Genomic DNA, 26,680 nt, shown 5'->3' with positions numbered 1-26,680 from the left:
AGTCCCCAGACTCACACAGGTAGCGTGGAGGGTGGTCACTATAGGCTGACAGAGGCCGAATGCTTCCATGGGAAGTGAAAAGTTAAACTTAGATTACTCAGCACAAACTAACAACACTATAAAGGCTCAATCCTCATCATTCGAGTCTCATGTCCTCAGAGACTTTCCCTCATCTTCCAGACTAATTCAGCAACCTGTCTTCTTCAATTGATCATGCCCCCCGCTCACCCCAAACCATGTGTATCTTTTACTTTTAAAGTTTAGTCCACTTTTTAAATACTTCTACCCATTTCAAGTCATGGGAGGAAAAATGAATGGGATTTATATCGAGATGGGATGTGAAATTCACCTCGGTGTGTGGCACTGTCTCTGTATAGGTCATTGTACAGATGCCACATCTTACAATTCTTCAGTTATTTAAGGAGCACCTACTATGTGTATGTTTAGGTGTAGGTGGGGCAGGGGAAGGTAGAAATAAAGATGAAAAAGGTAGAGTCCCTATTCTTTATGGCACAGCAAAGATGCTCTCTCTGCCTTTCCATTTCAACCTGGAAGACATTTCCTAGGATTTCTTTGCTTTTGCTGTATTCTCTTTCTCACCTGTTCCATACATAGTCTGGTACTCTATCCTTCCTGGTAGATGGTCTCTATTCCCTCCAATTGCCAAGACACCTGCCTCAGTGCTGCTCTTTTCTCTAGTTTCCCTCTGTCCTGCCTTCACGTTGATTCTCCCTGGCTTTTCATGTGAAAAGACGCTTTCTTTTCCTCCTTCCCTTCCCCTCTTGTTCCTTCCTTCCTTCTTTCCTTTCTTTTAAATAGATGGAGCACCCTTTTTTTTTGCATGAGAGACTACCTTGTTAGGTCTCTGGTTCTTCTCAACTTGGCTTATTTGTTTGTTCCTGGGAAGAACTGGGATGGGTATGACAGGACCTGGATTCTGGTTCTGGCTTTATTTCACCAGCCTGTAACCTTGGGCAAGTCACAGGGAGTCATTTTTATCTGTGAAATGTAAGTGAGCTATTTAGGTTCCTTCTGGTTCTAACATTTCACAATGCCAAAACTGCCTGAAGGTGTTGTTAAACTTAATGAATAAATAAATGTTCTACTGACAGAACATTTGCAGAAGGAAAGAAGTCACATAAACACATTTATTCCCCAAGTCTGTCTTTTAGTAAAAGAATTCCTACTAACCAACTGCTCATATGAGTATACATTTTACAAAAACATTTCCCACAGTGGAAAGAAACCATTGAGAAGCTCTTCATTCTAACCAATGACAAAACTCCTCCTTATTTTAAGAGAAATATTTTAGAGGTTGAAAATCTAGGATTTAGAGTGCTATTAGTATTCCAGGTGAATTGAGTATGCTTACTATAGTCAAAAAGTAAACTTTTGCCACTTTTATTTCCAAGTAATTTCAAACTTAAAGACAAACTGCAAGAATAATACAAAGAATGGCCATGTACCCTTTACCCAAATTCCCCAATAATTAATGTTTTACTGCATTCTCTTTATGATTATCTACTTCTAGATATACATATTATTTTTAGTAATAAAATTTTATGGAAGTAATTAAGTATTTTAAGGAGCTAAAAAAAGAAAACAGTAGTAATACACATGTAAAAATTTTAACTTTTGATGTAAAATAAAATTTATGATTTGAAATCTCTTCCTTTCTGTATTTCCTGGTTAAAGCTGGTATCAATGATCCTGCTGATTTTTACGTTAATGTTAATGGAAAGCCACAGGGAATGCTGATCATCACTAACTTGAGATGACAAGGTCATTAATTCAGAATCTGACAAGTAACCTAATGAGAAAGTATTTTAGATAATACCTAAGAAAATTAACTTGTTTTATTTCACATTTATTCAATGAACTTTGGAGAAAGGAATTTTAAATGGTGCTCCCTAGAGCAGCTTTTTTTTCTCAGAAAAGTTATATAATTCATGTTAAGATAAAAATTCTAATTCAGTCATTTTTTGTGTATATGCCTATTCTTGAAAAACTCTTTAAAAGCTCTAAAGGAGTTAACAGATTTATATTCTATTGATAGGTATTGGCTTAGGATAAGAAGGCATTTTAGTTAGGAATTCAGAAATGTAATTCTCCGTATAGCAGTAACTCTTTCACCTTAAATTATTTCTCCTTTACAGTCATATTTAAATCTTTACCAAAAAATTTTACTTCAGTGCAGTCAATAGTATCCTCTTAACCTCACATGTAGAAAACGACAGTAATTGTATGGCTCTATGGTTCTCATTGTATATCTCATTGGAAGTTATTTTTTATCATAATTCAAAGATTTTTAAAAAATGTTATGAAATGATCTAAGCAAGTACCACAAATCCCCCACATCACATTAAGGGTGTTGATCCAACATCATCGATGAAAGAGAAACAGGCTGAGTGCAGGAGGGGTCTTGAGCGAGTGAGGAGGGGAACGAACACAGGAGCCCAAGCGATCGCCTGCAAGAGCCAAGGGACAGGACGACATGTGCACAGGGACAAGCTGCGGCAGGGCTGAGCCACACGCTTCGAACCATCTGGATACACACTTCCATAGTCTCTTAGCATGTGAGAAGCTGAAGGAACATTTGTATGTGATCTCAAGTAGTCACTCAAGTCCTGGCCAAGTATTTGAAAAGGAAGGCTTATTGTATCAAGGGCTTCTTAAATGTATGGTTATTTTAATGCTTTATCTCTTGGAAAGCTAAAATAAGACAAATGCTACCAGTATCATACACATATGGCTTAATAGGGAAGAAAGTTGGATATAAAATAAAAATGCACACTTCTCAAGCAAAACCATTTGAAGACATTTGTAAGGTGTTTATTTTGAATTACCCACACATTTTTTTATCCAGTGACTAATTCTTTTTACTTTGTAATGTAAAAAATTGAAAATGTAGATATGATGTATTATTTGTAGATATTATGTAATATTTGAATGAATTTTTGTTCTTTGTAATTGCCACAAATTATGTGTGGGAGCCCACATTAAAAAAAATGTCAAAAGCTTTAATCTTTAGGATATGAACAGCTGGAAATGAAAATCATACACATCACTTTCAGGCAGAGAAGCCAAAGCCATAATTGCAGTTATTGTTTCCATTATGCACTGTAAATAGTTTCCTGCCTCTAAAATGGCTTCTGACTTTTAATTCAAAGCCTGTGGATACATGCAGAAATGATATATGTAACAGCTTATCCTTGTACAGAAACAAATATTAATAGCTCACTTTAAAAACAAACTTTAGTTCAGTTAATAACCAGAAAGATGAGCTGCACTAATGGTTAAGAAAGTTTATCCTAGGTATAAATAAGCACATAAGGAAGTAGAGCAAATCTTCAGGTTTCTAGAACAATGCTTTGCAGTATCATAATGGCCCTAAAGAAGAACAACAGTATTTGTTCCAATTCAAATCATGCTCATGGTTGGTGTGCATTCCTTTTGATTTGAAACATTAACTTATAGGGAACAAGATTCATTTTCCCCTCTAAGTTTTATACCGTGATTATACCACAGTGCAAAATCAAAACAAAGTGACAAAAACCACCACTACACTAGTGTGACTCTAACCTGAAGACAATTTTCAAGCTTTCTATCACACTTGTGGTTACTGTTGAGCTCTCTTTTATGTGGAAGAAAACCAGAAAATGAAAAAACAAAAGCAGAACCAAAACCCCCCTGCAAATCTTGGCTGTATAATTACTGTGGCGATGCAGTGTGGGGGCTCTTGCAGAAAGATGCCTCCCTTATCAGGAATGGGATAACCTGTCTGCTGCCCTTTGAGCTGCTAACGAAAAGCTTTTTGAAAAATACGGGAGTAAATAGTGTGCATCAAAATAATCTACACAAATGTAACATTGAAGGCTGAACTATGAATACTCTGTGGAATGAATAACATTGAGAGAAAAATTATATACTTTTCAGTTGCAACTCATTTAGAACAGTTCGAGTCTGGAATTGTAAAAGATTACAACTATACTCCTCTTTGTCTGTTTGCAGGGGTGCGAACCTGGATTATCATCTAATGTTTAAACTATTGTTTCAGATACAAACTGTCCCTTTAAATTTTATTAAAGTCAACATATATATGAAATGGTTCTTCTAGTGCCAGAAAAGTATAGAAGCTTCAAATATTATGAAATATCCAACTCCAGAAAATTTCAGGAAGTATATAATATACACACCATAGACCAGCTGTCTTAGACATTGTAAATATCTAGATAATAAGGGACAAAGGATATTCTCAGTTGGGTGTTGAGATCACAAGGCATACAATTTATGTCTGTAGAAAACAAGGTTATGATGAGAAAGGAGGCATAGCTGCTGGCGAGTTGAAAATGGGTTCCCAGATTTAAGAACATGTTCAAAGCAAAACAAATGGTCAGCTGGAGGCAACCATTCCAAGAAATATGAAACTATCCACCCAGCAAGCCATGGATTAGGTCACTGTCATAAATTCTTTCACTAAAAATGTTTTTCTGTAGCCTATTGATTATTGTTTTAATGGAAAGTAATGGGGAAATGATATTCAAAATACCTTCATAACACCAACTGTGCGTCCAGGTGTATATTATCGTATATGTAAATTGAACTTGGGCTAAATAAGGAAACGCTTTCAACAAACCTGTATTTATGTTCCAATGTTGTAGGACTGTCAATAAAGATAATGTTTGTTGGTTTAAGTGGGACCAGAAGTTGTTTCATCTGAGAAGGTGCTGCCTGAGGCTTGTGTCTTGCTCATATTGGCCAGATCATTTGTATGTCCATGAAATCAAGAACAGTCTAACTGATGAACAACGAAGACTTTATTAAACAGAGGAGCACAGAGCTAGGTCAAGTCTGTGATCATATTCGACCAAAAAAAGTGTGACCGTGACTTTAATTAATGACTGGGCTTACTAGCTGCTTCTCATTTACAGAAATTAGTGTAGGTGTTCTTTATCTGTGACAGCTAATACATATAGCTAGCTAGCATTCTCAGTTACATTTTTTGACTTCACAGGGAAGTGACAGTGAAAGAAAAAAACCAAATGTGCGTACCTACATGCTAAAATCAAGAGTATCACTGACTAATCCTGTATCCACCAGATCACACATTTGTCTCTGATCATCAGCTGTCAATGCCTGGTCCTTAAGATTTTGAAACAGGGGTTCCTGGGTAGTTACCCTAGAAAGATACTTGAAAGAGTTGGGAATGGCCTTAATTTCTCAAAGGGCTTTGTATAATCCTGGATCCTAATTAAATCTTTAATTTTTTTTTTGGGTGGGGGGCAATTTTGATTGTTTTGTCTTGAAAGCCTCTTGAGGACATTTTTAAAAGGGCTTTGTAGAATAGTTTCATTTGTAGCAAGCCCAAAGACAAAAGAATTAGGATCATGGATGAAATTCAAGACCATTAATCAAAGTGAATTATAAAATGTAACATGCTATAAAAAGTGAAAATCAAGTAACTATTGAAAGGTCTGTACATTGGTTTAAATGCTAGTTCCAATAAAACAAAATTATAGCCTCAATTCCCCAAAGAGAAGAAAAGCAAGAGTTTACCAACACAAGATGTTAAATAATCATATGGGAAATACAGGAAAATGCACCTGGTCCCAAGAAGCAGGTAATCCTAATAGATCCCTGTCAAAAAAACCAGTTGCTTCAGTCTCTGGCTAGAATGGATCATGTGAATACTGTGAGGTGGTAAAGCAAGATGACTTTAATTTAATAAATATTTATTGAGCACTTGCTATGTCAGACTCTGAAGATACAAAACGAATTAAGACACAATCCTTGACCTCAGGGTATTTACATCCTACTGAGAAAGGCAAAAATGTAAACCAAAGACTATTGTCAAGTATTTTTACTGCAGCATAGAGGAGGGAAGGTGAACAAATATCACTGATTTTATGGACTTTAGTAAAAGAAATGAAATACAACATAACATTTTTGGCTTGAGAAAGTGGGTAAGGATAGCCTTCACTGGGTATACATACAAATGAGAGGAAAAGATGATAAGTTCAAGTCTGGATAAAGTCCTGGAAACTGTCCTAAATGGAGGCCAGGAATTCAGAGAGATAGATGGGTTGAAGATGGGGATTTGAGCATCACTTGCTTGTAGGGGGTAGTTGAAATAATGGAAATAGATCATTTCTCCTAGTGAGTATGGAAAGAGGGTCAAGGACAGAACTATCTGGAAGAGTTAGCATTTAGGGCAGTACTTCTCAATGTTGGCTGGACACTGGAATACATTGGGAACCTTAAGAAATATTGGTGCCTGGGTCTCATCCCAAAAGATTTGATTTAATCGGTCTGGGAGAAGGTCTGGGCTCTGGAATTTTACAAAGATTGCCAAGAGATTCTCCAATGCATCCAGTGTTGAGAACCATTGGTTTAGGGAATGACGCAGGAAGAATAAAGGAAGGAACCATCAAAGAGGAAGCTAAACAGAAAGATGGTGTTACAGATGCCAAAGGAGGGGTTTTCCAGAAACAGGAATGTGTCCACAGGGTTGAAAATTACATAAAGGCCAATAATGTGGCGACTATAACGTTTCCGATACCAATGACTGATGAGATTAGGAAGGGCCATTCCGATGGAATGGGAGAGGTCAGAGCCAGATGCTGTGAACACAGAGTACCAGGTGGGGAAGAAATCAATACAGTGCGATGAATATTGGGAATATGCTTTCAGAAAGATTGGCTGTGAAGGGGGGAGAGAGGAAGGACCACAGCTACAGAGATACACAGGGTGGAGCAGCATTTTTGTTTTTAAAGATTTTAAAGTGATTTTTATCATATATGTAGGCCAAGGGAGGGCACAGATGAGAGCAGAGGAGAAAACAAGAAGGGGTGGAGAGAGAGAGAGAGAGAGACAGGATAAATATTTGATGGAACAAGATCCTGAGGTAGATGAGAGCTGGGCAAACACAGATAAAATCTTAAATTTATGTCCACCCACCTTTTTTTGGGGGCCTAAGAAATGTAAATATGTAAATGTTTTATTTTGTGACCTCTGTTTTCAAAATGCAATTTCAAAGTTAATTCTCAATAAGCCTAAATATTTTGAATCAACAGAGGTTCAGGTACCTCTAATTTGTCTCAAATTTAAATAAAAACTTCAGTTGTAATTAGTAAGCACAAAACAATTTAATATTATTTAAAGGGGACAAATGACAATGAATATGCCTATTTCTTTTAGACTTGATAAAATATTTTAAATAGTCTTTTAATACTACAGTTTTGCCAAATGCAATTTAAGTCTCTGATTTATCTCCAAGAAAGAATATTTTTGAAGCTGAATCATAAATTACACATTTCCATTTCATGGCATTTGCCTCAAACCCATTATCTTGTGTTCTGTTGCCTAGTTACCATAATTATGACGTTTAATGCATTTTAGATGGATATTTAAATTTCAAGACGAATTTCAGCAATGCAATTGACAGAAAAGGAGTAGTTGGACACATCTGTTTACTTCATTTTCCAAAGGAAACCTCTTTGTTTGCAAGGGCTCAGGTTTGCTGAGTTTTGGAGAAGGGTGTATTGATTTTTGATGGAGGACATCCAACATGACATATCAACACACTTAATTCATACTAGTTTTTTGGTTTGTTTTTGTTTTTACTATGAAAATGGAGGAAAACATTGGTTTTCTTTTTGTGTTTATTAAATTTTTAAGGCTTTAAACCTATCAGTCATCTTTAGGTTCAGCTTCATTAGTACAATTCTGCATATAACATACACACACATGCATCTTTATAATACACAGACTTACCTGTTCCCATGCAAACACGTGCTGATTGAAATAATACTGAATTTGTTCATTTGCGATATTAATGCACAGCTGCTCAAAGGAATTTTTTTTGAAATTTTCAAAGCCAAATATATCCAGAATGCCAATGCTCAGCTCATCACCATTCCCACTGGAAAATTAGAGACATTATTTTGAGATCTTATTTATTTTCTTAAGGGGTAATGGAAAGCAGCATATCTCAGAGTATGCTTCTGTGATTCAGCTAAGAAACTATGACCAGCATACACACTTAGAGTGAAAGTTTTAATTGAAAAAGTTTCCTTCCATAGGACATAAAGATAAATTAGGTAGCACCAATTTTAATATGCCAGTGGTCAATAACTTCCTCGTACTACACAAATCACTCCTATACTATCTTATATACTTAAACAAAAGCAACTTTTTTCCTACAGGTTTGTAAGCACAAATCACAGCTCTGAGTGAGCCACGATTCACGGGGAAAACCTGGCTAGCACTCAGAATGTAGCAAAAACATGTCCCATAAAAACATACAAGAAAAGCATAAATTCTGTGAAAGAGTATAATTAGTCTTTAATTTTAGGACAACAATGAAAACTTGCTATAATAGTTTAATTATTTTAAAGAACCCTTATTTATTGTTGGGTTATTCACTCATAATTTTTTAATAAAGAACAAATGGTAACCTGAAGATATATTGGGCTGTCGGAAAAGTCATGACACATTTTTGCAACGAAAAACAGGAAAAATACGTCATGACTTTTCCGACAACCCAATACATATATGTGGATTTACTTCATAATTAAATACTTTTAACGTACAATAAAATACTATTTCATAATTGCATATTCCAAATGCATTTTTTCATGCTCCTTCAGAATAATTACCTCTGTTCCGTAAAGGTTACTTGGTCAAAAAGTTTGACCCTCCCCCAATAAATACATACATTGCCAAGTTATTTTCATGTGCACTTAAAAGGGAACGTACAAACACTTCTCTTTGCGTTAACCATTTACATAATCTGTGTTACTCTTACTGTTGTGTGAGGCAGCAATTTGAAAATGACAGCTAACAACTGCCGTGAGCTGAAGAAGGATGTGCTCTCTAATGGAAGGCATTGACTGAACTTAAAATGTGGAGTCACAGAATATTTTGAATATATGATGGGATTGACAAAAGGAAAGCTACCTATTGAAAAGTTCTATTTCGAATAGTAAGTGTAATTTTATGTGGTTTTTTGAGGCAAAATGACTAACTTAAATTTATGCTGGTTCAGTCAAAATTATTATTCTTTTACCATCTTTTTGTCCCAAAGAGTCTCACTTAGATAAATATTTAACTTGTATAATAATATGTTAGAAAGAATGTAAGCTGACATTCTGTGGAATATACAGATATTGAAAAATTCTCGAATTTTTCCATTTTCATCTGAAAGCTTGGCATTATACAGATGGCCACACATGAGCATACAAACTATCTGATCATTAAATTATAATTGGGTTGTGATTGGCAGATCCAGTCAGATAGGGTAGAGTTGAGCAGGGAGGTAAAGAAGCAATTTTGAGTGAATAATTTTGACTGGAAAATATTATAGGATTTTAGTGGAAAAATAACAATGAATTGCATGCCTGAAATGTGTATAAAGGGTCTTTTATGTTTAAGCAAGTGTGAATGAGATGATCTTAGGTAGGCATCCATATTTATTTTCATATATGAATTTCAAAAATTGTATCTTTAGGTGTAAATGTAAAGACTTATATCTGTGCACAATCCCTGGCACACAGAGAACACTCAATCAATGGTGACTGCAATTATCTTTATTTCTAAGATGAGGTACCAGGCAGGGCACAGAATTATGGCCAGATAACATTATTGGTCAGATCTACCATTTACTAGTTATTTAGAGCATTTCTGAACCAAATTTCAATGGAAGCCATAATCCCTATCTTTAAGAGATTATAATGAGAATTAAAATATGAAAAGAAAATTTTCCTTTGCTTTCAAGATTTAATTCAAACCCTCAAAACAAAAACAAAACCAAAAACTGCTAAACTGACATTTTCTACAAGTGTAAAATGGTATATACTTCACAGTATACCATCTGATTAAAAAGACATAAATTGATAGTAAGATAGCACTTTAAAAAGTCACTTTCTATTACATTTACTCACTTTGCTACAGTTTTTTATGTGCCAGCAATTAAAACAATTATACCTACATGACACAATGAAGTGATACTATTAGGAAATAAAGTAGGTCTACTGAAATATAACTTTGATAAACTAATGATACCAATTAGAAACATTTTCAAAGGGACTCAGATATAAATTGATAAATTACAAAATATTTTACATCACCTGACATTTGGAAAAAAAATATTTCTATAAAAGTTTTTACCTTGGTGAGGTGTCATTCTTCAACAAGCTGTTAATGCGATTGACTATCCAACTGAAGAGACGGCCATATAGAGTTTTAGCCATAGCATCTCTGACATCAGTAGCTTTTTCCACCGTGTTGGGCCTTATAATGGTTTCTCCTCTAGTGACCACACAGTGGGAGGTCAGAGCTTCTTGTAGTTCATCTGCCTGAATGCAAAGCAAAGAAGCGGCTGAAAAATAAACAGATGTGTTGTTAGACAATATCATGGCAATGAAGTAATTTCCCAGAGAATGAAATTGTCTTAATTGACCTTCTTCAAATATTGTGAAATAAATATGAGAATATTTTATAATGTAAAAATAAGGTACTGTTTAATAGTAGTCCTATGTCTCTTCTTGATCATCTTTCTCTATCTCTACTGGTCAAACGTGGGCTGCAGTAAAATATAGCACAGCCCAAACCAAACTGGCTGGCGGAGTGAAACATCTGTACATGTGAGTGGCTGTTTATGTGATGCCAACATGATCTCACTGAATTATGTTAAATAATTTTAAATACCATGAATAGAGTTGGCATAATTTGGATACCATTATTATTAATACACATTTTCAAAATGTAGAAATGAATAGGAGGGTTACCTAGACTTCAGGGATATACTCAAGCAAATGTATTTTACGTAACTTCTGCAGTGTAAAAGAACATAAAAAGACATTCATATACAACCCAAAGAACATAAACCTGTCCTGACATTCAAATACCTTTTATCATACTATGTTTCAGTTTCATATTCAGTTACTAAATTTTGTTAGAACCTGATGTCCAAACATTTATTTAATATTTAATGATAATTAAACATTATGGGGAATTTAAAATTCATAATACTTAACTTCAGTGAACAAAACTCATTTTTTAATATAATAAACATCTTTAACTTAAACTACTACATGACAGATAGACTAAGTTTTCAAATCAGTTTTTCTTTTAAAATATTTTGAACATATTGAATTTACTTTTAGCATTTGGGACAAGGTATTTTTTGGTTATGTGGCTAAGACTGTTGGCCTTATTTAAACAAAATATTTCGTTCACATTCTAGAAATAATACAGGCTCATAGCAGAAATCTCACCTGCAAAGTTAACATTCCGCATTTCTTTCTTTCTAGGCATTTCATTGCCATTATTCTGCACACACATTTTATCCTAATATAACATCTTAAGCATTTCCAATTTTGTTGAATATTGTTTGTAAATATAAATTTAAGTAGCTACATAATATTCTGACATTTCATACTATATCAATAAGTTTTAAATTGTGGGATGTTCAGATTGTTTCCATGTGTTCATAATTGTAAAGAATGCTGAGATGAATATTTTGGACATGAAACTGTGTTCATGTTTGGAATTATTTGTTTTAGCATAGATTTACTAAATTCAGCAATTGGTTCAAAGTATACAAACACATTCAAGCCTTTGATATATACTACTTAGCTGCTTTTTTAAAAACTCTGAACCAATTATACTCTTACAGCTAAATGAAAGACCAATAATTTGAACACAATTTAATGGACATCAGGGATTATTATTTTTTAAAACGGACAATTTGGTAGGAAAAAAAAATGTCTCTTTCTTTCAACTTGTTTTTAATTGATTCCTAGTGAAGCTGGATACTTTCTTCTGTTCATATTTTTATTGGTGATTTGTGCTTCTTATTTTGTAAACTGCCTTGTTTCATTGATGTGTTCATCTTTTCCTAATCAATTTATCAGAGCTTTTCATAGCTTAAAGAAAATAATGCATTGATATATATGTTGCAAATATTTTCCCTGATTTTTCATTTGCATTGCAATTTTATTTTTCCTTTTTTTTTGTATAAAAGAGTTTCAATTTTTATGTAGTCAAATATCCACTTTAAAAAATCATTTCTGTTTTTGGTTTTCTGCACATAAAGTCCTTCAAGTCTTTCCTCAGCTCAGGATTATATAAATGCATTTTGTCTTGTACTTTTATTATTTTTTGCACTTAAATTGATACATGTTTGGCATTCATTTGGTATAATGACACATAAGTATTCAAAAGCCCCTCCCCCACACGGTTAGCCACTTGGTGATCCCTACAACATTGATTCCCTAGTGATTTGTAATGCCATTTTTGGTAATTCTACTTGGATCTGTTTTTGAAGAGCGTCTCCCATAGATTGGTATTTCTCTTTCTATCCTACATTGTTCATTCATTTCACATATATTTACTGTCTACTACATGCCAGACATTTTCCTTGGAGCTATATTGCTAAGTATAATGCTTTGTAAAATAAAGTTCTAGTCTTGATGGTGTTCATTCAGAAGGAATTAGAAGCTAATAAGAAATTTAAGTGGGAAGATAATGGGAGGAGGACAGGGAGGGGGGAGGAACTGGGAGAAAGGGAAGAGGATGAAAAGGAGGAAAAGAAAAGAGGGAGTGTGGGGGAGAGGTACAGGGACAAAGAAGGGGAGAGGGAGATTGGGAGAACCCACTGATACATACATTAAGTGATTTCATGAATGAACTGTGGAAAATGACCTGGAAAAGTTCAAGAATTGATGTGGGATGAATAGCTGGGAAACAACTGAGAGATGATAGTTTTGGATGAGAATGGTGATGGAGATAAAGAGAAGTGGTTATATTTGAAAGATATTTATGGGATAAAATGAACAGACTGGTGCCTGATTGAAACAACGCACCTATAAAATCATCTGAAAAATTTGCTTGGTTTGGAAATAATTCCTTGTAACTTTAATTATAAGTAACTTTAATGCAAACTAGTATATCTATTTTCTACGAGTGGCTATTCCAGAAGATGTTTTAATTAATTTTAAATATATTCACATTAATATTAACCTTTTGCGATCTATATGACCATCTCCTGTTATACAGAAATAGGTTCTCAATCATCAAAATCCTTTTTCAATTTGGTTGTTCCTAAGTATATTCCTATCTACAATATACCTCTATTGCTAATCATTCTGATGATGGTTGATAACTCTTCTAATTGTGATCAGATGGTGAGATTTGAATCTTATCATTGGAGTTTTCTGGTTATTCCTTTCACTTGTGATAATCTAATACCTTATGTGCCAATTAAGTTTTGTTTTTTGTTTTCTTTTAATACATGAAAAATCAGAACAGGTTTCCAGGTACATGCCAACCTCAGACATTGCACTGCATTACCAAGCTGGTTCCAGAGACAGTGGGATGGAAATGATAGGGATCTGGGGACAGGTCCAGAACAGGATGGTTTGGCATTTGGCCCTGTGAAATTACCCTAAAACATCTCATTCTGTTCCTGAGCAACTATAAATTAGAAAAAATATATACAAATACAAATTTATATCCTATTATCTCTGTGTGACACAGTATGTCATTATACTTTTAAGAGTTGAGTTTCGAATGGAAGATAACAGAACTCACAATTCTCCAGAGCAGCATGATTAGAAATGTGGCTCTTGTCAATTTGGTGTTCACTTGCCACAGAAGAAAACTCAATGTTTCCAACATTCAAGATGGCAGCAAGTATACTGTATACGCTTCCAAGTTGCTGAAACACACCACAGAAATGTTAGCACCACTCTCCCACTGAGTATAGCAAGCCAGTGACTATGACTTGGGATAGACTGGGGAAGAATCCTTCGGCTGCAGAGTTAGAAGGTCACCCTGCAAACTATGATGTCAGACTAAGGACCCAAGTAGGCAAGGATCCAAGGAAGCATGGCCTCATTATTTTAATCTTAGCGGTAAGCCTATTACCCTGTGAATGACTAAAAATATTTTATGAATGCAAATATGAATAAAAAATAGAAATGAGGAGCGCCCCTCAGAGCACGTAGAAATAGCTAATTCATTAGGCCACAGAGAAATTTATTCATGTGAAACGTAACTTCAGAACTTAATGTGGTCATTTCTACATGTTCATTTTCCTTGAGGCCATCTTAAAAGTGAGGCTGCATGTGTGAATAAAGGATAGCTAAGGAAGAAAACTCAAAAGATCCTAGCAGTAAAATCAAAGGATATGTGTGGTTTAAGAACAGGCATAAGAAAGAACTTTGGACTACAGAGGCCAGCTGAGTGGCTCAGTTGGTTAAGAGTTTGCTCAAGAGTGTGAGCTCTGAGCAACAGGGTTGCTGGTTCAATTTCCACATGGGCCAGTGAGCTGCACCCAAGCTGAGCTCCTGCTGAGCTGCCAATAGGTAGCAGGATGGCTCAGCTGGTGAGAGCACGTGCTCCTAACAACAAGGTTGCCTGTTCGAGATGGTGGTCTATGCCCGCCTGCAGCTAAGACTGAACTCGGCACCTTGAGCTGAGCTGCCACCCAGATGGCTCAGTGGATGGAGCGTGCACTCTTAACAATGAGGCTGCTGGTTTGACTCCCACATGGGATGGTGGTTACGCCCACCTGCAACTATTGGGTTGTTGAAAAAGTCATGACATATTTTTTCTGTTTTTTGCTGCAAAAATGTGTCATGACTTTTCCGGCAACCCAATAATTGAGCACAACACCTTGAGCTGAGCAGCATGACTGGACTTGGAGCTGAGCTTACTGCGCCCTCCACAACTAAGATTGAAGGACAACAACTTGGCTGTTCCCCTCCCCCAATATCCCAATAAAATCTTAAAAAAAAACCAAAAAAACTTTGGACTACAGCTTAGAGTTTATAGCAATTGCTTCTTTAACATAAAATCCCTAATAAGATATACTGAAATATACTCAGAAACACATACACCACACACACACACACACACACACACTCTTCTTCTTGGAGTCACCGGAGGAATTTTGTCAAGGAGTCTATGGTAACTCTAGGTATCATTCCAACTATGTTCATGGTGCAGTGAGGAACAGGAAAGAGAGAAAATACCTTTGTTTTTTTATTTTGCTGCAGTTATTTTAGTCCAGCTCCGACACTTATCAAAGAATGACAATTTCATCCCCTCCAACATTCCAAGTCAAGATAAAAGCTGGAGATGAAAAATATCTTCAGGGATATTTATTGATTCATATTTAACATATATGTTGAATGAATATATAAATGTATTGGTTGAATGAATCCTTACCAGCATTGGGTGTCAGTGTGCTGGATTGTAGCCATTCTAATAGGTGTGCAGTGGTATCTCATTGTTGTTATAGTCTTTTAATGTAAAATATAATATTTTTGCAGCTGGACTTAAAGATCCTGGAGATGAGGAGCTGTGGCTGGTCCACTGACTCTATTTAATATCCAGCCCACTGCCTTCCACATGGTCAGCAATGACTAAAGGTTTGTGTAATCAATGAGTAAGTGTGCTTTTTGTGGTAGAATACAAATATCATGGTGGTGAGAACTCCAGGGAAAGTAGGATGAATACATCATCCTGTGGCTCTTTATAAAATACAGGATGTATCTGATTTATAAAACATAATATTCCAAAAGTTTCTTCATCAGTGATTTTGTTTGGGACATGGAGCACAATGCTATAATATACAGCACCTTCCTCTTTGATGGCTTTGTCAGCTTCAGTGTGTAACCGGCTCAGAATGTAAAATGGGACATTTCCCTAACCAAGCCCACCACAACTCACAACCTAACTGAAATCGTGCACCTTTGTAATAAAAAGTTAAAAAAATAACAGTCAAATTGTATCTTCTTAAATGATTAAATAGAATATATCTTCAAATAAAAATGATATATAATTCACAACTAATAATTATATTTGAACATGTTATAATATCAGCCCAAGAACAACCCTGAAAATAAGAATAATCCCATGGGGCTTCAATTCTGACACTGGAGGAAAAGCACTTATTTTTAAGAAGAAAATGAGATCAATGGAGACTTTTGTATAGATTCTAAAGAAGATTCTGTGAACTTTCAAGTGCAACAGTGATTGATGACTTTGATTCTATTTCATGTCTAACTTAATTTTTAAAAAATATATATGTTTTTGTCTTGATATGGGTATTAACAATACAATGAGTTTAAAACTATGGCCTTTGAGCCTGGGAGTATAGAAAGAATGCAGAATTCAATCATAAGGAACAGGGATTGGTAGAATCCAGTAAAATAGTGAAGGTATGGCTTGTGGTTCCCCACTGAAAACAATGGAGAGAGCACAGCCCTGAGAACAGATTCATCCTGGATTAATCATTCTGGAACAGTGGTTCTCAGCCAGGGACAACTTTGTCCTGAGGGGACATTCGGCAACGTCTGGAGACATTTTTTTGGTTGCCACCAATGGGACTGGGATGTTACTGGAATCTAGTGGGTTGAGGCCAGGAATGGTGCTAAACATCCCTCAATGCACAGGGCAGCCCCCCACAAACAAAGAATTATCCAGCCCCAAATGTAAATAGTGCCAAGATTGAGACTCTGTCCTAGAAATATGCAGGACCTAGGTCCCAGACAGTCTTAAATCCTCTGTCCTGAAGAATGGCTCTGAACTTTCAGCCTCAGCTCACAACCTTAGGATATAGGAACTAATACATATAAGAATAGAGATGTTAAAGTAAATCTCATCTATAGTATCTGTTATGGGTTGAACTGTGTCCATCCCAAAATTCTTATGTTAAAGTCCTAACTCTCAGGACCTCAGAATGTGACCTTATGTAGACAGAGGGTCATTGCAAACATAATTAGTTAAGATGAGGTTATACTGGAGTAGGATAGGCCCTTGATCCAATAATGACTGGTGTCCTTTTAAAAGAATGTCATGTGAAGAGACTGACACACGAAGAAGGAGAAGGAGAAGGAGAAGGAGACAGAAATTGGGGTGATACATGTGCAATCCAAGGAACTCCAATGTGTGCCAGGGAACTACCCGAAGCTCAGAGAGAGGCACAGAACAGAGCCTCCCTCACAGCCCTCAGGAAGATCCGACCTTGGGTCTGATTTCCAGCCTCAAGAACTGGGAAGAAATAAATTCTGTTTAAGCCTGTGGTACTTTGTTATTGCAGTCTTAGCAAACGAATGCAGTTTATCAATGGTTTTTGGTTAAATTTACAAATAAGATGTGTAATCTTGTGATAGTCAGTGTTTATTCTTAAATGTTTAAAATGTTAGAGATAAATTAGACACAAAGTAGAAAATCTGACAATTCGTCTTGTGACTTGAATTTAAATGTTTATCTGATAATACATGACTTTAATTTGAAAAGCATCACATAATTTGATTGCAAATCATACTCAAATGTATACGATAACTTGATCTACTACATTAATAATTTTGAGTTATTAGATTTTTCCTGGCTAATAAGTTTAAGTGCTTAAGAAGATTTAGTTAAATGATTAGAAAGTTTAGAAAGTGCTTACCAATCTTTATAATAAGCCTGCTGTGTGAGTCATTTGGAGTATTTGAAAGACAGATGTACTAAATTTTTACATAGGTTCAGGAGTTTAAAAGAATTGAATTAATTATGTCTGTTTAAGGTTATGAGTTCAGTGAATAAAGTTGACTGAAAGTTGTTTCTATTCGTACACAAAGATTGTTACATTAATTGAATAAAAAGATGTGTAAAGAGAATAATGTAAGTCACAGACTGGGAGAAAATATTTGCAAAAGACATATCTGATAAAGGACTGTTATCTAAAATATACAATGAAACTTTAAAGTTCAACCATTAAAAAAGAAAATTAAAAATGGGCCCAAGGGTCGGCCGAGTGGCTCAGTTGGTTAAGAGTTCGCTCAAGAGTTTGAGCTCTGAGCAACAGCAGTTCGAGTCCCAGCCCAAGCTGAGCAGCCGCTGAGCAGCCGCTGAGCTGCCAACAGGTAGCAGTATGGCTCAGCTAAAAAAAACAAAACACAAAACAAACAAACAAACAAACAAACAAAGAAACAGTAAAAAATACCAATAAACAATGTGAAGTTTAAAAAAAAAAATGGGCCCAAGACCTCAATAGACACCTCACCAAAGCAGACATACAGATGGCAAAAAAGCACATGGAAAGATGCTTCACATCATATGTCATCAGGAACGTGCACATTAAAACCACAAGGAGAGATCATTACACACCTAACTATTAGAACGGCCAAAATCCCAACACCAACTGACAACACCAAATGCTGGTTGAGGATGTGCAGCAACAGGAACTCTCATTCTTTGGTGGTGGGAATGCAAACCAGTACAGCCATATTGAAGACAGTTCGGTGGTTTCTTACAAAACTAAACAGACTCTTATCATGTGAGCCAGAAATCAAGGTCCTTGGTATTCACCCAAAGGAGTCGAAAACTTAAGTCCACACAAAAACACCTGTGCACAGATGTGTGTAGCAGCGTTATTCATAATTGTCAAAATTTGAAATAACCAAGGTGTTCTTTAGTAGGTCACTGAATAAACAAGCTGTGGTCCATCCAGACAATCGAATCTTATTGAGCACTAAAAAGAAATGAGCTATCAAGCTAGGAAAAGACATGAAGGAACCTTAAGTGATTATAACTAAGTGAAATAAGCCAACCTGAAAAGGCTGCCTACTATGTGATTCCAATTACATGACATGCTGGAAAAGGCAAAATATGGACACAGTAACAATATTGGTGGTTGCCAGGAGTTAGAGGGGAGGGAGGGATGAATAGGTAGTAGAGAGACAAATTTTAGGGCAGTAAAACTATTCCCTATGATATTATAACAGGGGATACACGACATTATATATTTGCCCAACATCCAAGTGCAACACTGAGCATGAACCCTAATGTAAGCTATAAACTTGGGGTGATAATGATGTGTCAATGTAGGCTCATCAACTGTAACACATGTACCAAAAATGTCAATAGTGGAGGAGGCTGTGCAAGCATGGAGACAGGGCATATACGGGATCTCTGTACTTTCCAATCAATTTTGCTGTAAACCTAAAACTGCTCTTAAAAAACAAAATATTACAGGAAAAAGGATGTGTAGGTGGAACTTAAAAGCTTAAGGAAAACACTAGGTACTTGGTTTCAAAATCATTAATATATTGAATTAATTATAAAAAGCATGCCTTCTTTGAACATTGAAAATGGGATTTGCCCATCTTTAGGATCAAGGTCACGTCCAGACTCACAAACCTGATCAATGTACAGGCTCAGCCTCTGGTACTGGGCTCCTTCTAACTAGTCTCTGTGCCTCTGGTCTTGCCCTATGCTAATCCGTCTTCCACACAGCTGTCTCAGGGATCTTTCCCGCAGTCAGTCATATCATCCTATGTCCCCAGCTAACATCCTTCAATGGCCCCTACACTCTTGAAGATAAAGTTCCAGCTCCTTACCAAGGCGTGAAAAGAAGGAGGTCCTGCATCTTCCGGGGCTTCCACATCTTCATTTCCAGCTACTTTTCTCTCACACAGTTTCTGACTGACCCAAATTCCACATTATTTTCATACTTTAGTTTCAGTTCACACTGTGCTTTCCCCCATTCTTTTACACACATTCTCTTCTTAGAACCTTCCAGTGTGGACCAACCACTGCGACTTCATGTTTCTGTAATATTCTGTTTCTTATTATGACATTGACTACATTTTATTGAAATTATGCTAAATTTCAATATGCCTCTTCTATCAGATTATAAACTTGTTGAAGATAGAGACTGTGACTAATTCATTATCTCTGATTCTTAGCTCAGAGCCAGGTACACAGCTGGAACTCAATAAATGCTTGTCAAACTGTTTTCTTTTGTGTTAGTCCAGTGACAGTGAAATCTCCTTCACTTTCTTTTTTTTTTTTTAATTTTTTTATTGTTAGTTTCAGGTGTACAGAACAATGCAATAGTTACCCTTTTCACCCTCACAAAGTAACAACCCCCCTCCCCCCATCCACTGCCCTCCCACTCCCGATATCATGCTTATCTATTACAATTCCATTGAATCCGTTCCCGCACTCTACTCCATGTCCTGAGGTTATATATGTATATATAATTATCGTTGACATACAGTATTATTCAACATCAGTTTCAGGAATACAATGCGGTCGTCAGGCCTCTACATCAACTATGAAGTGGACTCTCCAAAAGGTCATGGGTCCATCTGGCCCCCTAAGAAATGCTTACAACATTATTGATTGTATTCCTCGAACTGTCTTTTTCTATCCCTGCGGCCAAATTACAATTACCCAATTGTATTGTCTCATCCCTTCCCCTTCTCCTTCATCCCCACCCCCTCCCTACTAGCAACCCTCAGTTCTTCCTCTGTGTCTCTGAATAGTCTCCTTCACTTTCAAAGCAATCTCTCTTATTTGTCTTGAGCTCTTTTACTCTGAGATTCACAATTTCTGCTCTTCTTCCTCAGAATTTTTTTTGAATTCTGATTGTCCCCTTTTTTCAGTTTCAGGCTTTGCATCCCGATTTAGCAGTCAGGTTTTATGAGAACAAGACAGTACTAAGCCAAGTTGTTTTCTTCCCAAAGTCAATTAACTCTTCTAAGCTGTCAAACCTTGCCGTTGGAAAATGCATAATCCCCTTTGTTTGATTTGGTTTTGGGATGGCAGCTACAGCCCTGGCTGGGTGGACTGAGTCTGGTGCAGAGTCCTTTTGGTGACATGCACCACGTCCTTTCTTAGAGCCTCAACCCATACTTGTTGCCTAATTGAAATCCATTCAAGGGAAGGGTGAGAAAGGGGAAGATGCCTGGGCCTCAAAGTAGGTGGGGGTCGCCATGGACCACAGCAAAGTGACACCAGCCCAGGCTGGGAGATGTGGCACTACCCAGTCTAGTCCTGGGAGAGCCAAGATGTTGATGCTGCTACTGATATAGGACAAAGAAGGCAGGATGGGAAGGGGCAGGCTGGGGCAAGTGCCATGAGACCAGATGCTATTGGAGACCATATACCAGGTGAAAAGGAGCTGACAGGTGAAAGGAGGAGCTCTGTAATCAACATTTGCAATCGTTTCTATATGAGGATATTAATATGTTCTGCATGCTTAGGTTTTGGTTTTGCAATAAACTGACATTAGCAGTCTGCAAAGATTAGAATAAAGTTAGATAGCCCTCAGTTTGAGTCATAGATAGTGGGAGTAGGATGTGACTCAGAAATAAACCATCTCTCTACCTTCCTTTTACTGATGAAGAAACACAGACCAGAGAGGGTTAGTTATTGGTGTAAAGATACACAGCTAGAGGCAAGCAGTGCCAAGGACTTTAACTCACAGATCCTGACTCACTAGTATAGAATTATTTTTATTTTAAACAACTGGCTTCCTTGGTCCTGTCATTCCACTCAAGTCATCAATGTTGGCTGAATTATGACATTCTAGAACTGTAACTTATTTTATGCGTTTTGAATGAAGACAAGTAGGTTTCGAATGATTATTTTTAAATTATCAAATGACTAAAAGGGACTTATATGCACCTCCTACCCTGACCAAAACCAATTTTTAAAAATGAAGTATTTCATAGAAATTCAACACTTTGTGTGATGCTTTAAAATACTTAAAAATTTATTTTAAAATATTATTTGATCATAACTAAAGTCATAGCTGATAATCCAAAGGCAGGTGCCAGATTGTGATTTTAGACTATCGTAAGAAATGTAAGCAAAATTAAAGCAAGAAAAAATAAAACCATTCTCATCTTAGAACTAAGTCATATGACCTTGTGCAGACAAACCAACAAAAATTCCTGTCATGACACAATAAAAATTGCCTCTAAATGAGTTGAATTATAAAATTACTAATCATTTATTATAAAACTATAGCAGGAAAATGTCTTAGGAAATCATGTGTTTTAAAATTTTAGCACTTTCCAGTTTGTGTTATTTTTAGAGAATATCTGATTTTTATTTGACTGTCAATTTTCCTGGATTGTGCTAAATCAGAAATGCACAAGTGAGTAATAGTAAACTCTGGAACTATTTAAAGGGACACATGTATGGTGGGTGCTGCCCACACCAATCAGAGAAAAGTCAGGGGATAAGAGAGAGGTTCTATAGTGGAGAGTCATCAAAAACTGTGCTGCAGTCAATTGTGAAGGCAGGAAGCTGTGCTTGGAGGATGTGAGAATCATGCTACTTCGCTTGATATGGAAAGTTGCCTCTTTCCAAAATGGAATGGAAGCAGCTACTGAAAAAGGACATATCTAGGAAAGCCAGCGGGATAGCATAAAAAAATTCAGAAGTGGGATAAAAAGGAAGTAAACATCCACTTGGGTTAATTCTACTGCCTCCAAACTGGTTCAGTTTGTCCTGTTAACTTTGAGTCTCTGCTTTTTGAAGGGAGACCACCACATCCCAGGAGAGTCACCTTGAACCAGACTAAATGTCTTTACAAAATATTTAGAAGTGATTATGCTTCAGATCCAGAAACAGATGCTGTATTTTCCTTTCTTGTAAGCTATATGTTCAGATGTTCAATAAACAGGGTATGTTTATGTTTTAAATAAATGAATTCTATTTGTCAGTGGATGCTACCTGCAAGACAAGTTTCATTTAACATTACTAATGTTGGTGTGCCAAGTAAGAGAAAGGAGTTGAGCCAAATACAAGTGAAAGATTGCCTCTAATGAGTGGGGCTTAGAGGTAAACAAACCAATTGCAAATGATCCCCTGACAATGTCAAGCATATCAACATTCACATCATAGGGGTACCAGAAGGAGAAGAGAGAGAGCAAGGAATTGAAAACCTACTTGAAGAAATAATGACAGAAAACTTTCCTAACCTGGTGAAGGAAATAGACATACAAGCCCAGGTAGCACAGAGAGCCCCAAATGAGATAAACCCAAAGAGGCCCACATTAAGACACATCATAATTAAAATGCCAAAGGTTACATATGAAGAGAGAATCTTAAAAGCAGCAAGAGAAAAGCAGTTAGTTACCCACAAGGGAGCCCCCATACGACTGTCAGCTGATTTCTCAACGGAAACTTTGCAGGCCAGAAGGGAGTGGCAGGAAATACTCCAAGTGATGAAAAGCAATGGCATACAACCAAGACTGCTCTACCTAGCCAGGCTGTCATTTAGACTTGAAGGACAGATAAAGAGCTTCCCAGACAAGAAATAGCTGGAGTTCATCACCACCAAACCAGTATTACAAGGAACCTTAGAGGGACTTCTTTAAGATGGGAGGGGGATTAAGGATTGGTGAAAGTGAAAGGAATTAAGGAGTACAAATTGGTTGCTATACAGTAGTCATGGGGATGTAGGGACGTAATGAATACAGTCAATAATATTGTAATAACTAGGTATGGTGCCAGCTAGGCACTAGATCTATCAGGGTGATGGATGGGAATGGGGTTGGGGGCAGGGTGAAAAAGGTGAAGGGATTAAGAAATATAAGTTGATAGTTAATGCAGTATGGGGAATATAATCAACAATGTTACAAAGATCATGTAAGGTGCCAGATGGGCACTGGATTTACCAGGGGGATCACATCATAGAGTGTGTAGATGCCTGACCACTGTGCTATACACCTGAAGCTAAAGTAGAATAACATTGAATGTCAACAATAACTAAACATATAGGTATATATAGTAATGGGATGTGGAGTACAACACAGGGAAGATAGTAAGTGGTATTGTAACAGCTATATAAGATGTCGGAGGGGTAGTAGCTTGGGGGTTTATCACTTTATGAGGGGTTTAAATGTCTAACTATTACATTGCTTTGTACATCTGAAACTAAGAAAAAAATAAATTAAAAATAAAATGATTCCCTGCTTCTAAATAGCAACCTTTGAAGGAAGGAATTGGTAAGAACATCAGCTCTTCTGATGACAAAAAGCAGGGAAAAGCACAGAGAGGCCAGCCCTGGTCAGCAGGAGCTGCTTGCTTGGTGTACAGGGTGCTTCACTTCGAAGGACGACACACTGAGATGCAATTACCCTCTCCTGCCTTCCCCAGGCCAGGCAACCAACAGAGCCCAAAGGAGCATCTACTACCAGCAACATTCATCTTATGACCAAGGATTGGAGAAAAGGGTGGGTGCTGTTTTTTCCTTTATTCATTTCACCCCTAAATAAATTGGATATCCACAGTGCTTACCTCAATTCATCTCCACAGGTGCAGGCTGTGGGTGAGGACAGGGCTAGGGAGAGGCTCAGGAGGGAAAGGGACACAGCAGAAGGTGTAGGGGCCAGATGTGAATTTGAATTTTGGCAGGGGCAAGTGAGGAAGGTATGCCCGGAAGCGGCCATGCCCAGGAAAGAGTTAGGGCTAAGCTAATTGCTGTCATGCCAGCCAACTGGAGCAGCAAATAGCCTATTGTTTACTCCAGGTGCAGCTATCCTGGGATTAATGTGCTGAAACACTAAGGGGAGGACAAGATCATGGTCCTTTGAGCCAGAATTCGAGCAAATAGCCCAAGTGGTCACCTATGTTAGGCACATCAGAATTAGAGTGTAAGGACAAGATTACGTCTGGAACAGGGTGACATGTGGAATCTCCTGGAGTGTCTCACAGAGCTTGCCTGAAATCTCTGGGCACTGGTCATATGTTACCTGTAATATGGCTGAAACTCATGCCTTTTGAGTTAGTGACTTCCTCTCCCAGAGCTGAACTATTTACAAACACATTTATTTCACTAGAAATAAAAAAAATATATATCTGCTTTATTAGGAAACGTATTAGGGTCATCTCTGACTCCAGGTGTTATAGTTCAGACCTCCCTCCCAAAAGACAGTAATGTAAGGTTAACAGCATGTTTTCATCATAGTATGATGTCCACCACCCAGATCTCATGGCAGATACAAGGGTGTACACCACTCTACTCTACATGCGCTATCCACAATAAATTCCACAGATTAATAATCTCCTAATTGTCCAACTCCTCTTCTGTCCTCATAATTTTTTCTCCAACTCTCCAGCAAAGGCTGCTACTGGCTGAGTTATTTTTATTGTCCTCATATATCAATCCAGTCACCCTGTACCCTTTGCTGCTTTTTTTTTTTTTCCTTTTGTTAGGGTGGAATAGGGGGATGAGATTCACATACTGATATCTCTCTTGCCAGGAAAAAGTTTTTCAGTTTCACAGTAACACATTACAGCTGAGAGCAGAGTCTGCAAGTTTCCCCCCTAAAGCTTCATAAATCTTATCAAACAATAGATTCTTTCTTCCATTTAACAGCCTAAAAGCTAAAAGCTATTTAATGCATCAACAGAGAGAAGGGCTCCCATCATCTCCTTTCTGCCTAGAAATCACAGAACCATTGTTTCCCGATTTGAACTGCATTTTAGTCAATACAGTATGGACTGTGGAGTCGTACGCCCAAAGTTCCAGGTAGGGTCCATGAATCTATACAGGGAATGCAATGTTTGGAAATGAAAATGGTCAAGTTGGAGCTTCCACTTCTAAACCAGAGATGTTATTCAACTTCAGCTCAAGACTTCTTGTGAGTAGAGTATTTGACTAAGGATGCAGTTAAACTTGGCTTATCATTGAGTCCCCCCATCAAATCTGAATTCCTCTTGGCTATGGAGAAAGGCCACACTAGAAAAATTAACTACAATAGGTGAAATGCTTCTTGATGGACAAAGATTACATTGATTTACCTAAATATCCCTTGCACATAGAGCCCTCATTTCAAGTCAAAAGAAAAGCTATTTATGAGGTATGATCAAACAATATGGTGAACGTTTAAATAAAAAAAAATTATTACAGTAAACGACATATTGCCATTAATCCCCCTCAACACACTACCCTCACTTCAAACACATTTATCCTATCATTCTTGCCACTTTCTGAAGCAGTTCTGGAAGTCCTCTTTTGTGAGTGTCTTTAGTTGCGTTGTCATGGCTGCCCTGATGTCCTGAATTGATTCAAAACGTTTACCTTTCATGGTCATTTTGACTTTGGGGAAGAACCAGAAGACACACAGTGCCAGATCTGGTGAATAAGGTGGATGAAGACACACTGTAATGTTTTTATAGAAACTGACATACCGGAAGCAATGTGTGACATGGAGCCTTTTCGTTGTGATCACAAAATACAGTGAATGCTGCCGCTGAGTGCGATCCAATGGAAAGGCAGGGATCTTCAATATGGGAAGTGGTGCGTCAAACCTTAGTAACAGTGTGTGACAAGTTTCAACTTGTTTGGTGCAGTCAGTTAGGTGTGAGTTACGGTTGAGAGAAGGTGTGTTTTAAAGTGTGATGTAAATCATCCTCCATCATGACAACGCTCCATGTCACACATCGCTCCTGGTATATGGCAATTTCTGTCAAATAAAAACATTACGTTATGTATTCATCCACCTTATTCACTGGATCTGGCACCGTGCAACTTCTGGCTCTTCCCCAAAGTCAAAATGATTCAGGACATCGAGGCAGCCACGGCAGCGCAACTAAAGACACTCATGAAAGAGGGCTTCTAGAACTGCTTCAGAAAGTGGCAAGAACAATGGGGTAAGTGTGTTCGAAGTGGGAGGGGGGTATTTTAAGAGGGATTAATGACAATGTGTCTTTCACTGTAATTTTTTTTTTAAGATTTTTATTGGGGAATTGGGGGGATGGAAACAGTGCTGGGGAATTAGGGGAAGGGGAACAGACAAGGTGCTGTTGTTTTGTTCTTCAGTCTAGTTGTGGAGGATGTTGCTTCACTGGCCCAAGTTGGCACCATCATTGCGCTCTT

At 37.1% G+C, this 26,680-nt stretch overlaps 1 protein-coding gene across 2 annotated transcripts in view; it reads right to left on the bottom strand.

Moving 5' to 3' along the window:
• MYO3A (myosin IIIA) overlaps positions 1-26,680 on the bottom strand; it is a 231,473-nt gene that overhangs the window by 68,639 nt on the left and 136,154 nt on the right. For both annotated transcript variants that reach the window (XM_019630872.1, XM_019630873.1), the window contains exons 18-20: positions 13,594-13,720; positions 10,168-10,378; positions 7,774-7,921 (exon numbers count right to left, since the gene is read on the bottom strand). In XM_019630872.1, the coding sequence (XP_019486417.1) occupies positions 7,774-7,921; positions 10,168-10,378; positions 13,594-13,720 (486 nt within the window). The remainder of the gene's footprint in view (positions 1-7,773; positions 7,922-10,167; positions 10,379-13,593; positions 13,721-26,680) is intronic.

The sequence above is a fragment of the Hipposideros armiger genome, unplaced genomic scaffold (assembly GCF_001890085.2).
Source record: "Hipposideros armiger isolate ML-2016 unplaced genomic scaffold, ASM189008v1 scaffold_962, whole genome shotgun sequence".
Taxonomy (NCBI): domain Eukaryota; kingdom Metazoa; phylum Chordata; class Mammalia; order Chiroptera; family Hipposideridae; genus Hipposideros; species Hipposideros armiger.
This window is presented reverse-complemented; position numbering and strand designations above follow the sequence as displayed.